Source organism: Quercus suber, unplaced genomic scaffold (assembly GCF_002906115.3).
Source record: "Quercus suber isolate HL8 unplaced genomic scaffold, Cork oak 2.0 scaffold_674, whole genome shotgun sequence".
Lineage (NCBI taxonomy): Eukaryota > Viridiplantae > Streptophyta > Magnoliopsida > Fagales > Fagaceae > Quercus > Quercus suber.
Window position 1 is genome coordinate 13,974 of NW_027070115.1, and position 15,038 is coordinate 29,011.

Below are 15,038 nucleotides of genomic sequence, written 5' to 3' on the forward strand. Positions count from 1 at the left end.
CATATCGAAGAGGTGGTTGTAGAAGAGAATAGAGACATATGCCTCGATCCCGATCCTTCGCCAGAATGGTTCACTAAAAACACTTGGGATAATATGTTTGATCCATCAGCAGTTATGCAAGCGGAAGTATCAAGTTGGACGCTTGGGGAGTAGCCAATAGGGGTGTGCATGGGTCGGGTTGAGAGGATTTTTTCACCCAACCCACCATGGTGGGTCAAAAAAAATTCAACCCAACCCAACCCATCACATAAATCTAACCAAACCCAACCCAACCCACATGGGTCGGGTTGAACCCATGTGTTTTACAAAATTTTATTATTATTATTATTAAATTGAGTGGAAAAAAATATAAATATTAATATATTAAAAAACCCAAAGATTAGTATCAATGTAACTCCTTAAAGGCAAACAACGCTAATGACTAAACAACAATAGTAATTTACTAGAATTTGTGTGAACTAATTGACTTTTATATAGGATAGGAAGAGCTGGTTATTTTAAAAAATTTATTAATTATATAATATATATATATATATATTAAATTAGTATTAGTATGAGGAACTGAAGAATTGCTGCTCTACAGCTGGTTTTTTTTTTAAATTATTAAATATATAATATATTTTAAATATATATTAAATATGGGTGGATTGGGTCGGATTTGGTGGGTTTGTAATTTTATGACCCAAACCCAACCCGACCCGCTATAATTTTTTTTTTTTTTTTTTGTAACCCAACCCAACCCACCAAGCCTTAAAAACTGACCCAACCCGGCGGGTCGGGTCGGGTCGGGTCGGTGGGTTTTCTGCACACCCCTAGCAGCCAATGGAAGAGATGGTATTCTCGACTAAATTGGCGGTGCGACATGCGTTAACCTGGTATGCAGTGCGAGAGAATTTTAGCTTCAAAACTGAGCATTCAGACTCAGAGAGGCTTATGGTGAGTTGCAAGAATAATTCCTGTCCATAGTCAGTCCGTACGATCTGTTGCAAGGGAGACAATGTCTAGAAGATCGCAAAATGCAAGGGCCCCCAAACATGCGACAAAATTTAGAATGCTCATGATGGTCGGATGCTTGATTCGGCGTTCCTAACATACGTACTTGAGTGCTATATACGAGAAGATCCTGCGTATAAGATAAAGAACTTACACCTTCTTGCTTTGGCAGACTTAAAACATGAAGTATCTCACTACAAGGTATTCTTTAACTTGCATTCTTTTTTCAATACAATGTAGAGACATCGGTCTTCATGGAAGTATAAGCATAATCTTTTTTCCCAAAACCCATGAATACCTTATTTTATGAAAAATGAAATTGAAAAAAAGAAAAGAAAAAGGAATAAAGAGAAAGAAATATTATCTTCATCTTATAGCCTTACAAGTCTTGATTTGTTTTCTTCAACTATAATTATTTAACTTATATTCATTTCTAACGCAAATCATTATGGTTCACATACAAGGTATGGGATGCCAAAAAAAAGGCCGTTGCAGCTATATACGGGGATTTTAAGGAGTCTTATGTAGAGTTGCGGCATTTTTGGCAGGACTTAAGGATGCAAGTCCAAGTACAAAGTATAAGTTACTAGTGGAAGATAATTATGAATGGGTAGCCTATACATTCAAGTCCGTATTTTGGGCATTTCATCCATGTATTGTTGGGTTCAAGCATTGTAGGCCTGTGATCAGCATTGATGCAACCCACCTCTATGGAAAATATAAAGGAAAATTGATGATTGCAATGGCGACAGATGCTAATAATAAGATTTATCCACTAGCCTTTGCCGTTGTCGAGAGCGAGAGCACAGAGACTTGGGGTTGGTTCTTGGCTTGTATAAGAAGGTATGTTACCGACAGGAGCAAGTTGTTTGTCATATCTGACATACACCCTGGGATACAAGCTATCTTTAGAGACACTAGTTGAGACTTTTTGCAGCCTCCCATGACAGAACATCATTACTGCCTTCGTCATCTATGCAGTAATGTCAACACTAGATGGAACAATAAAACTTTAAAGAATCTAGTATGGAGGGCAGCAAGTGCTACCCAGGAGCGAAAGTTCAATGCCACCTTTGAATTAATTGAGAATGTTAATTGGGATGCGCACCAATATCTAAAGGATGTGCCCAAAGACAAATGGGCTCTAACTTTTGACAAGGGTTACTATTATGGGGCGATGACTACAAACGTCTCTGAGTGCTTCAATGGTGTTCTAAAGGGTGCTCGTAGCTTGCCCATTATGGCAATAGTAAAATACATTGCCCATTATGGTGATGATCATTAAAGTAAGCATTCAGTTTAAACCATGTGTATTATGGGGCGATGACTACAAACGTCTCTGAGTGCTTCAATGGTGTTCTAAAGGGTGCTCATAGCCTGCCCATTATGGCAATGGTAAAATACACATGGTTTAAACTGAATGCTTACTTTAATGATCATCGCAATAAAGCATAGCCAATTGAATTCGAGGAAAAAATGGTGTAAATATGCCTTGGATATCTTCATGAGAAATAAGGAGAAGGAGGAGCATCACAGGGTGACGAGATTGAGCACGCAACAACAATCATATCAAGTAGAAACACTGCATAATCCAGGGACTGTTGGACATGGGGATCACACACATGGAGTTAATCTGCTGCAAAGAACTTGCACATGTCAGAAATGGAAACTATACAAGATATCATGTTCACATGTCATTGCAGTTTGTATTAGGTATCGACACGATGCAGAGCAGTACATTGACCCATGCTATAGCATAACGCACTGTTCCGCACTATGCTCCCATTTTCCTTGCAATGAAAGATAGATTATCATGGCTGGATCTTAAAGAAACTCGAAGGGTCGTCCCTAACCCCCAATTGACTGAAAGAAAGGTCGCTCTGTCTCAACATGAATCAGGAATGAGATGGACGAGGTGGGAAAAGTCGAGAACCACACCATGGAAAGGGGGGAGAAGGAAGGTGTAATGTGGTTGTGTAACCAGAGGGGCATAACCGAAGAATGCCCTAAGGGAAGAGGTACTGACGAGTGGTGGTCTCGCAAACTAGGTACGCTAGTTTGAACTGTGGCATCCTTCTAAATGCAATAAAACAAAATGCATGATATACACAATTAGATCAAAATGCATGCTATATGCCATTCAATTATGTATTTTTGAAACTTGAGAAAAATTTGATAAAATTTTAAGGACCAAATATGGCATTTATACTATAAGCTACTTTTCCTATAGGATGCATACAAAAAGTCATTAGCATTGCCATTTGGTTTGTTGCAAAAATTGCATACTAATTGTTTGATGTAATGTAATGTGTAACTGCCCTATGTGTAATGCAATGTTTTTCATTTTTTTCCTTTCTCTTAAGGTATTAGGTCATTTGTGGGTTGGCCATGATTTCTTTTTTCTACTCAGTAATACATGGTCTTCATACCCTAGGACTCCCTTCAGATATCAGGAACAAAAAATTCTGAACTTTGATTTGTTTGTTGTAGATTTAACTGAATTTAATCATTAGATGTTCAGTCTTACCTTTTAATTTGTTTTGGACATGCACACAACACTATGGGGTCATTTCAATGTTTTTTTTTTTTTTGGAGAATAAACGACAGAAGGGTCATTTCAATGTTAATACTTAATATTCCTCTTTACAGGAAATTATGACTTATGGACATTTCTAAAAGTAGTGCAATGTATACATCTACTTTCTTGTAACAATTGTAACATTCCTCTCTCTGTGGTCAAATGGTTTTGTATTATTTCTTACCATTAGAAAATTTTGCATTTAATCCTCATATATAGGTTATTTGTTGTGTCTTATGTGTGTTTCTTGTTTTATATATGTTGCAGACATCAAAGCTCTCAACCAGGCCCATTTTCAATGTCCTCCCACACATCCAGAAGTGGAGAAAATATTGCTTTTGTCACTGTTTTTACCATTTATAATTCCTCTCTATATGTAAATGTAAATGATAGATCATCAAACTTGGTTATAGTTGGAAATGCTTCATATAGTAAGGTGGAGAGATCGATGGCCATATTGAACATTTCATTAACTTCATTCAGGTAATTTCTTAGTAAAGCCTCAGCAATAGCTTATGCAGGAGCTATCATGATAATTAATAAAGGCCTGTGGTAATGTCTTCTACTTTCGAAGACCTGCTCTGTCTTGGTCAGATAGATGGGTGATATAAAATTTTGGCTCCAAAGTGTTGATCAAAATGATGTACTTATTACATGAAAGAGATTTTAATTTTGACTTATGCATATGGCTTAATATAAAAGCACTAAGACCTGAAAATTTTACTTGGGTGACATAACACAATTTGGTTTGTGACTCACCCAAAATTGTGTTAGGGTTTTAGACATTCGTTGGAGACTTACCAAGTAACTGATATCCTTTATCAAAATGAATTTGTGCATGTTTTAGAATATATCCTTCATTTTGCCTGCCCTTTGAGGTGCACCTCTTGGGGTGTTTGATCAAACTCAAGGTTACTTTTGTAACTATCGTCACACTGTGGATGTCATGGATCCTTAGGCATACGTTACAACATTTATATTTACTTTTTTATTATATGAATTTTCCTTTTAACAGAGTTTGTGGGAGTCCTGCTAACACAGTACTTGAGTCCAATAAACATGAGTATAAGTGTGGATGCTTTTGCCTGTACACTCGAGCCATACTCGAGTTTATGGAGCTCAAATACTGCTAACACAATACATGAGTCCAATAAACTCGAGTACGAGTCTGGTTGCTTTCAGCTGTTATACCCGAGCCATACTCGAGTTTAGGGAGCTCGGGTACTAAACTAACACAGTACTTGAGTCCAAGAATCTCGAGTACCATCTGGCATTTTTAATGCCCACAATCCAGCTCAGCCTGTGCCACGGCAGCAGAATCTCTAGTAACTCAAGTTCACTAAGCTTGAGTAACATCTGAAATTCGAGTACCAAAAAAGTGGTACTTCCCTATATATTTCCTAAACAATGCTAGATTGCCAATAATTTTACCAAAACATGGTATTTGGCTATTTTTGTCATGTTACCTTTCAAATTTTGATTTGTTTGAAAATTAGTATATTTTCAAAGATCCTAGGCGTCACTACTTGTGGTCTTATGAGTAGCCCACTCCATGTGGCAAGCTCACAAAGATCGCGTCTCATAAAATATCCCCTCTAGAAACCCTCTAGAAATTGACCGAGGCGATATTACAGATAATATATGTATCCATCATCTCACTGGGGTGGACCCCACAAGAAGTCTAAGGACTACTTCCTACTATGATACTCCGCAGTAGGTAGAATCTGCGCACGCTATGAGAGAGATAGATATCTAACAAGTCTGTCATAATAAGCTATTCCTAGATAGTGGACTAAAGTTTGGAAAATTACTTATTTAATTGTTGTACTGAGGATCAACTTTCATTACACACCAACAAAAAGGAAAAAGGAAAAAGGAAAAAAAGACAAAAACCCAACAAACAATAACGCGCACCTTAAACATATTGAAAAGAGAAGCACATTTGATCCAGCTCACAACGTATCTGATACGTTCCACAGCTTAATACAAGGCATTTACACCAACGTGAGAATAACTAGAGATTTTGTATTTAATTACATTTACAAATGGACGCATGTATAAATTTACACAGAACGTGGTTTATAATTTCTGCCACAAGCATTACAAAAGACTACATTTAATTTAACAACATCGATTACTATTTTGAACCATCATCTTCTGCCCCCTTGAACTCAGTTTCCAAGTCTAATCCAAACCCGGCATCACTTCCATACAAGTTGCGTTCCCACTGACCAACAAAATCGTTCTTCTGGTCACTTTTTGGTGGCACTGAGGAGATCGTGAAGCCATCTGTTGGTCCATCATCCACTTTCTGTTTCTTTCGGGGCGAAGAGGGCCCGGCAGAGCCATCACCAGTTGGTTCTGACTCAGATGGCTTTTGCTTAGCCTCATCCGATGGTAAGGTCTCGGAAGCTTTCAATGCACCACCTAGTTTCTGCTGCTCCTCAATGATCTTCTGCAAGTATTTACCCTGTGCTTCTATTCTCATTTGCAACTGTCTTTGAACCTGCGATGTGTTTTCCAAATAAATCAGTAAAAAATACAAATAACAAACCTTGCTATGCTTAAAATAAATGTGCAACAAACAGATAAAGAGCCACATGAAATATCTGACCTAATGCTAGACAAATTCACTGCCAAACACAATAACTAAGAAGTTTATCTGAGAACCATAAGCAAAGCTACTACTCCATTTAATAATTCCATCCATGCAAATGACAATCATCACAGCATGCAGGAAATGTAAAGGAATAGAACCTAAGGGTGAAGGTAAATAACCTAAGATGTATACAACAATTTCTAATAACTTCAGTTTTCTTTTCCCTTTCTGGCTAATAAAAATAAGACTTCATAGAAGTTGTTAAAGAAAGACGGCCTTAACAACCTTTCAGTTAGCTAAAGGTTGCAAATATAGACAGTCATTGTGCTTCATGAGTACAGAACAAGCCGCAGACTTCTTGGCAGAAAAAGGCATGTACATTGTTGCGTTCCAGAGGACAGTTATATCCTCCTTGATGGACTCAAGCTGGAGTGAGATTATGCATTCAGGATTTCTTTTCCATTTAGTAGTGTATATTCTTTATAATGTATTATTCTTTTTGTTTTTTTAGAAAGATACTATTCTTACGCTGTCTCCTTTCCCTTCAATATATTGACATTTCCTAAAATACCTCCCTTTCTAGCAAAGGAAAATGTAAAACTAGTTGACTAAAATTACAAGTTAAAGAGCTGCAGAAAAAATTATAACCCTCTTTCAGCAATTATAAAAGCAAAATGAGAGCATGAGACCAAACCTCAAGCTGTTCATGAAGACGCTTCTGAACCTCCATTTGCATCCTCAGTGCCTCATTAATTTGCATTCCCCTGAAGAACAGGAAGACTTTGTACATTATTAGAAGTAAAGAGAACATGACCCAAAGAACTGTGCATGTAACATGGTATATCGTTTTGAAAGAGGTCCAAGACTCACGGGGAGGAATCTGAGCCAGAAAGGCTGTCTCCAGAACTTTTCTTCTCATCTTTAGAACCTAAAGGTCAAAAGTGGAATTCTCCAGATTTAGATTCATGCACCCAAAATGTAGAAACAAAATTCTATCACTGAAATACAGAGAGAGAAAGGAAAATGGGGCACCTTTGCCATCACCAGGAGATTCTGGAAGGTACTTTGCAAGACGGTACTTCTATGGGAAAAAAAAGAAGAAGAAATCAGATAACTTCCACTTAATTTCAGATACTCAGATATATCAACATTCAAATCTCTGTCTGTGTATATAAACGAAAAGATCTGCACCTGTAAATGGCTTTTCACATGATAAATGGTAAGTCCAGGTACGCCCATTACTCTTAGAACACCTTTTGGTGTTGCCCCTGAAGCCAAATAAATAGAAATTATAAGTATATATTTAATCCATCAATATCTGCTGAATAAGCTTGCATATTAAGGGCAACGGTTGCTATCTGCAAATCTATGTCACAATAAAAGCAAGCCACTAAAAAAATCCAACAACCCCATAAACCCGTTTGGTAAATGTGTTTAAACACGTTTTCAGTTTTTAAACAACATTACACGTATTACTACACACCTTTTCACCTACACGTATTTCCAAAAAATACAAACAATGTTATTAGAACAACATTACCAAACGGACCCGAATCATCATTCAAACCAGCATTTAATACAAAATGTAGATGAAGTACAAAATTTGAACAACTCAGAAATGAGAATTTCAAACTTCTTGTGAGCTACAAGAAATGTCTGCAAAATCAATCCACTTCATTTTTTTTTTTTTTGATAAGTAAAGAGAAGAGAATAACACTGACCATAGATGCATATCCATTTAGATAAAAGATGTCATTGGTGTATATGTATGTGAAACTTCCTTCTGGAGACTTAAACCTTGAGTCTTGCCCCCCATACCCCACAAGCACTTATACTTGTGGAGTGACTATCATGCGAAGGGTGCAAAGTAGTCCACTTCATAATTTTAAACCCTCATTTATTTATTTATTTATTTTTCTAAATGGGGAATCTGATAGTATTTTCACATATGGGCAAGAAAGGATTTGTTCTAGGACCACTACAGACATAAGGGCTTGAAGCAGAGCAGAATTTTGATAGCGTTGAATTAATTTATTTTTTATGTAACAAAAATCCATTAAAAGAAAAGTGCAAAAGGGGCACAACCCTAGTACATGGGGAGAAAACAAAGGAAAAGCCCTATACAATTTAAGTAATTAAACTAAATTACACTTTTGACCCTTAAAGTTTGGGGTTGTTTTTATTTTGGTCCCTTAAGTCTGAGATTTTTTTTTTTTATTTTGGTCCACCAAGCTTGATTCCATTTTCAAAATGGTCATTCTGTCCAATCTCCGTGATTAATCTAGCTGTTTAGTTCCAACAAAACAATGTCTTTTCACCTCTCTCTCTCTCTAATGGCCAGATTAGTCACGGACATGGACGGAAGGACTATTTTGGAAAGGGAATCAAACTTGCAGGACCAAACTGAAAACTTGCAAACTTAAGGGACTAAACAGAAAATTCTCAAACTTGGGAACCAAAATAAATATAACCCCAAACCTTAAGGGTCAAAAATGAAATTTAGTCAAAACTAAATAAAGGTTAACGGAAACTCAAGGAAGTCCAGAGTAAAAAAAAAAAAAAGTATGAGAAGTAAAAGTCTAGTCATATAAAGTCCTCAAAAACAAAAACTTCAACTTCATTGTGTACAGCTCTTTCCTCTTAAAGCATCAAGCATTTCTTCCTCTCCAAAGGCACCACATTAAACACAAAGAAACAATTTTCCAAATCTACCCATTGCTTCTTTTGCCAAAATGTCCCTTCCAACAAGATAAAATTCCAACACAGAAGAAGGCATCACCTAGGAAATACCAAACAAACAGAATGCCAAAGACCACAATTCCTGAGCCACTGCACAATGTAGGAAAAGATGAGTCATGCGCTCTCCATGACTCTTGCACAATTTGATAACGTTGAGTTCACTAATGACTCTAACTTGCTCTAATGGTTTCCTAATTGGAATTTCTTCTAGCCCCACCAAAGACAAGTTTGCACCACATTAAATTTAATATAATTCAACCACCTAAAAAAAATACCGCCATCATAAAAATTAATTTGGCATGAAACTTACAAATCTTTCTCTAAATGCTCAAGGAGTGTTAGTATATCTAATAAACTATCCGCATTGAGGATCCTAACAGTTAAACATCACAACGTCAATAAGCAGTTTGCTAAGCATGCCACCCCTTGTGATGTTTTGCTCATGAAATAAATCATAACACAAACAGAACCATAACAATGTTGAACCAAATTTATGCATGCTCATGGCATTTGCTAGTGTGATTTACTCTTTGTTATGAAAAGTTTACATAATGTTAGCTAGTACATATTTTCAGAGGTGAGGCAAAGAAGCAGAGCATGTCATGGCCCCACAAGAAGTTTACAGTCTTTCAATATTATTTCAGATTTGAGGGTCATTCTAGAAAAATTATGCTCTTAAGCATACAAATTTGTTTCCAAAATGCTGTAATCTCTTTGTAGTTAGTAGACAAGAAATTTTGAACACTCAGCACTGGCGTCTTAAAAATTTGCTTAGCTGACAAAGAACCAGTGTATGGTAGGCTCAGTCAACTAGCAACAATTTTCACAGTGAAATCAGATAGACGTTTTCTTGACACCATGAAACATTACATATTTTAGGGCATATTATATATATATTGGATACTATGATATATATAACCAAAAAGCCATATATTTTTCTAAAAAACAAATTTTCCATGCAAGCAGTTCAAAAGGAAAAACATATTATACTAAAAAGGTTGCGATTAGAACACACACACACACAGAGAAGATCATCAACACAAACATAAAAATCATAATCGTACAATAGTAGATTAAATTAGAAAATTGAATAAGTTATAATTCCCATTTTTTTTTATCATCACTCAATCTCTATTTTATTTATTTATTATAAAAATCACTTTTAATCTCTATGATAGCTACCATTTCCAGCATAAAGTTTCTTTTATCTACAAACAAAACCTTTTTGCTTTTTTTTTTTTTTTTGGCAAATTAAAAAGAAATATCAGTATCCTACTAGATCTCAATATTCAAGTAGTTGATAGGATTTGGAACCATGACAGCCAAAACACCAACTGTACAAACCCACAAATCATGTACTCACTTTTCAAATGTTCTGGTATCAGTACTATTATCAAATTTTTTTTTTTTTTTTGGCAAATTAAAAAGAAATATCAGTATCCTACTAGATCTCAATATTCAAGTAGTTGATAGGATTTGGAACCATGACAGCCAAAACACCAACTGTACAAACCCACAAATCATGTACTCACTTTTCAAATGTTCTGGTATCAGTACTATTATCAATTCAGGTGTTGATCAACAAAGGCCCGGCAATAACAATGAAGGAATTGAGTGCTGACGTAGGTAACAGCCACCTTCATAGTTAATACATTAGGCTCTTCACCTTCTATGGAACTAGTGGTGTACACGTTCTTGTGTCACCAAGCATCCCCTTAGTCACTTTGTTTCATTTCATTAATTGTCTCCTTCCTTTTTATGCTGTACCCCCAGCAAGCAATGTAGTATTTCCATTCATAAGACAGTTCATACAGACTGTGCTGCATTTGATGGTACTTCTCAAGTACTTTATCACCAAAAACAGCTTTTCATTCTAACTCAGATTTTCTTTCTCTAAAAAATCGTGCAAGCACATAAAACTAAGGATGAAGACATGCCTATTAGCACCACAAAAAAAAGGATGAAGACATGACTTGATCAAAATTGAGGGACCAAAAAGCTACACTAAATCACAAAAGTAATTAACAGCTTGTTTGGAAGGGGAAAATGGAATGGATTAAAAGGGATTTTAAAGGAATGATGCATCTATTCCTCTGTTTGGGAGTTTAGTGAGAAGGAATAAATTGGTTCCATTAATAATCCCTCCCAAGAATTCCTCCCATAAGCAGGAAGAACACTCATTTCTGTAATGTTACATCTCAACCAGGTCAAAATGCACTGTTGTAACAAGTTAGCCCTAATCATCTAGATTGATCACAACCTGTATCAGATATCTTGGTTTTAAATCACAGGATACAACTAGATGTACAATTCTATGGATAATGCAGCTAGATAAGCATAGTTTTAAGCTGTTCAAAGGATATTATTGGTTATGCAATTTCATCCTCATGCAAGTATGTATAAATGAATGAGTTTGACGGACACGATACATCTCCTTCCCCAGTTACAATCTGAAAAAACTGGATTATCCAAGTAGCCTGACTGTTCAGTAGTTGTCAACATATCCATGATTTCTCCAGACATCATTTTCTTAAAACAGTTTGCTCTAATATATTGTAAAAAGGGATCAAGTGCAATTAACTACCAACTGTAATTGCAAAAAGCCACTAGAGAATCAGATGATTCCCAGTAAGAGCAGTAGAAAGAAAAGGACACAAGGACAAAGTGCCCTAAGGTACTCAACTTCAAAGCATAAAAGTACCTAATAAAAATATACATGCCCATTCCATCACAGCAGGATTCCAACACCCCTCTCTCTCTCTCTCTCTCTCTCTCTCTCTCTCTCTCTCTCTCTCACACACACACACAATACACATGTAGTTCAAATAAAATTGGTTGTACAAGATAAGTAAAGTTGTTAGTTATTGACAAAGTAGAAAATATTGCGAATTTAAGTTGAATTAATCAAATTGACTCATATTGTGAACAAACAAAACCAATACTTAGTTTGCCAAATTCGCCACCTCTAATTGGGGGTTTAATTAAATATATATATATATATATACTAATACACTATGCATAGCTCAAACAATTATTCAAAGTTTAAACCAGAAAGTACAACACTGAAAAGTCTTCCCCCAGAAAATAAAAACATAACTAAGAAAGAGAAGATAATTGGAGACTACATAGAAAGGATCATAAATTATCCAACAATACAAATAACAACAGAGATATAACTTGCTCATGTAAGCTTGTCAACAAAATGATAATCTAAATATCATCTTCCTATTTACATAACCTCTATCTCTGTCCAACACAATCTTACCACAAATGAAGCTAAATAAAGATCCAAAGTCTAAAAACTTAACCTTCCGAACATAAATAAATAAAAGAAAGACATGTCAACTAAATGCAATGCGTCAACGAAAAAGATCACCCATTCTGATGCCAGACCTTAACACAACATACGCTAAAAGTAAAAAACATCTTTCTAATCCAAATCAACATAAGTTAACACTAGCATACAAACTTACTACAATCACAAATGGAGTCTGCTCTAATTAATATACTACAAAAAGTCTTTTTTATTTTCTTGTTATTCAATTTATAAAGAAAATCACTGACATATAAAAATTTGGGGAAATTACAGAAAAAGGCCCAAAGCTTGCATCATTTTTCAGAGTAGGACCTAGGTTTATAATTTTGTCATTTAAAGCCCCCAATTATGAAATCGTTTCAATTTGAAGTCAATATTCATCTCCATTATTCTAGGTAATTATTGGGGGGAAAAAATCATTGATTAAACTCTGTGGTTCACTAATAATTGTTCATAAATAAATTTGGCAACCATTGAACAGAGATGATAGAGAGAAAGAAGACTTCATTTAGAGAGAAAAAGTTATACTTAGAGTTCATTGCCAGAAAATCAAAATTGATTATCTAGGCGGAATACAAAATTTTATTACAATAATTCTACCAACACTCGCAATTCCACAATTTCAGTAACTTGCTAAAGTGGTTGATTGTGAGTGGTTAAAAAAAGAGGCGGGTCCATGTAACAAGTGGTGGGTAGAAAGTGTCCATTACTCACACTCGACAACTCCAACATGTTTGTGAACATTTTTTTTTAATAAATGAAAAAAAGGAGCTCAAAAGTGCGGTCTAGTTAAACCCTACTCATAAATGGCGTGAGACCACCCGCACAATAGTAGGGCTTACCGCTATTCAAACTCACAAGGTGATGAGCTATGAGGGCTTCCTACCACTAGACCACCTCTGCAGAGGTGGTACATGTTTGTGAAATTGGGTGTGAGACTAGATTTATTCTCGATGAACAATACTACAGATACACCCAATTGAAATAGTTTCATAAATTGAGGAACAAAATTAAATGAAAACTTAAAAAGTGTAAACTTTGGACCTTCTTATGTAATTTTCCCCTTTTTTTTATGAACAAAAAGTAGAATACAATACAATACAATAAAAAAGAAAATACCCACTATCTGGTCCGCCAAGCTGGGTGATAGCATCAACAAAACGGTCATGAAGGTCAGAAGTCCATCGCAAACGTTGCTTCCCAGCTCCAGCAGAGCCAGAGCCAGAGCCAGAAGCAGCAGCAGCAGCAGAAGAAGCAGTGTTTTTCACAGGAGGAACAGCTGCAAGCTCAACACCTTGTGTTTTGTGAGGCACTAAGCTCGTCATAGAGAATTTCTTTGCGTGATACATCTTCTTCTTCAATCTTCAACCTTCAACTAACTAACTAACTAAATAATCACACCTACCTGCATATCATAACCAAATTCCAAGACATAATCAAAAATATATATATATAAATTGAGATCAAATTTTACATACATAAAAGTAAGAAATGGAACAGTAATTGTAATAATTATACCTGAAATTTCATGAATAAAAAAAACAATCATTGATTCTGAAGTTCTGAGAAGGAGGATCGATGATGGGTATGGAGAAAACGGTTCCGTTGAAATTGTTGGGGTTTGGGAAAATTGAATTGATACGAAGAGAGACAGAGAAAAATCGGAATGGAAAGACAAAACAAAAACAAAAACAAAAAAAGCCCTGGGATTCGTTGGTGTGTGATTGTTTGTGATGAGAACAGATTTGAGGAATCTAATGTGAGTATAAGAGGTTGCGTGGAAAGGCCGGCGGCGTTTATAAGGACGTTTTGGTAGATTGCACGAGTGGGTCCCACCTTCTTTTTTTTTTTTTTTTTGGAGGGGGTGTATGTGTCAGTGTATGTGGCCTGGTAGAAATTATACAACCTGGCTTGCCCTTTTTTCTCTGAACACCTAATGAATCGATGAAGACCCCCACTCATATTCTGCCATTTATTCACTCTCTCTTCACTATTCTTGTCTTCTTCAAAGTTAACCTGAGAAAATCTAGGGACACCTATTTTTTACCACAATTGTTAGATACCCTACTTGCTGGGTTTTATCATCAATTTAATTAATGAAACCTATCACAATATAAAACAATGGAACATCACTTCATCTATTTCGAGAGTACTAATATGCTATTACAATCAGATGTACTTGTGAATGATATGGGATAAATGATGGGCCTGTATAAAAGTAATGGACAATTAATTATTATATATATAATTAGAATTGTGATAAAAATTATAATCTTGCACAAATCAAGTTATCATGTGTACAAGTATAGAGTATATACATGCAAATTATTATGACATTCATAAATGAAAGTGACCTAACCCCTTTTTGGCTTTTGTCACTTGCTCTCCACTTGTGTGGAAGATTTTTTAAGATTACATATGCATACATTAAATTTCATAATTTGTTTGTTTTAGGGTTTTTTTTTTTTTTGGGTAAATAAATTGTATTATGTACCATAATAATATAATGTTTTAAAATTTCTTTTTTGAGATAAAGGTAGATTAATATAATGTTTCTTTTTTGGTAGAATATAAGTATAATGTTACTTTTCATATGAGACAAGTTATGCATTACTTTTATTAAACATAATTTACAACTTACTCCATTAGTTTTGAAAAAAAATTGTTAAATTTTTTGTGTATAGATTGATTGTAAGTAGTAGAAAAAATATAGTGGGTATATATAAGAATTATAGGTAATGAATTACAATCTATCACGTCAAAGTTGTAACAAAAATTGTAGTTTAAAAAAAAATCAAGTTACCACCTCGCCT

General features: G+C 35.4%; 1 protein-coding gene across 2 annotated transcripts; it reads right to left on the reverse strand.

The window, feature by feature from the left end:
• Positions 1–5,470: 5,470 nt before the first annotated feature.
• LOC112025396 (myb family transcription factor PHL7) lies at positions 5,471–14,051 on the reverse strand. Of its 2 annotated transcripts, XM_024058068.2 has the most exons (7): positions 13,744–14,051; positions 13,349–13,630; positions 7,362–7,438; positions 7,203–7,251; positions 7,041–7,098; positions 6,865–6,934; positions 5,471–6,077 (listed from the first exon to the last, which is right to left on the reverse strand). In XM_024058068.2, the coding sequence occupies exons 2-7, from the start codon at positions 13,572–13,574 to the stop codon at positions 5,709–5,711; spliced, it is 849 nt and encodes a 282-aa protein (XP_023913836.1). In that variant the 5' UTR covers positions 13,575–13,630; positions 13,744–14,051; the 3' UTR covers positions 5,471–5,708. The 2 variants fall into 2 exon arrangements, with proteins under 2 accessions (XP_023913836.1, XP_065622090.1); XM_065766018.1 differs by lacking the exon at positions 13,744–14,051 and having other exon boundaries at positions 13,345–13,517.
• Positions 14,052–15,038: the final 987 nt, after the last annotated feature.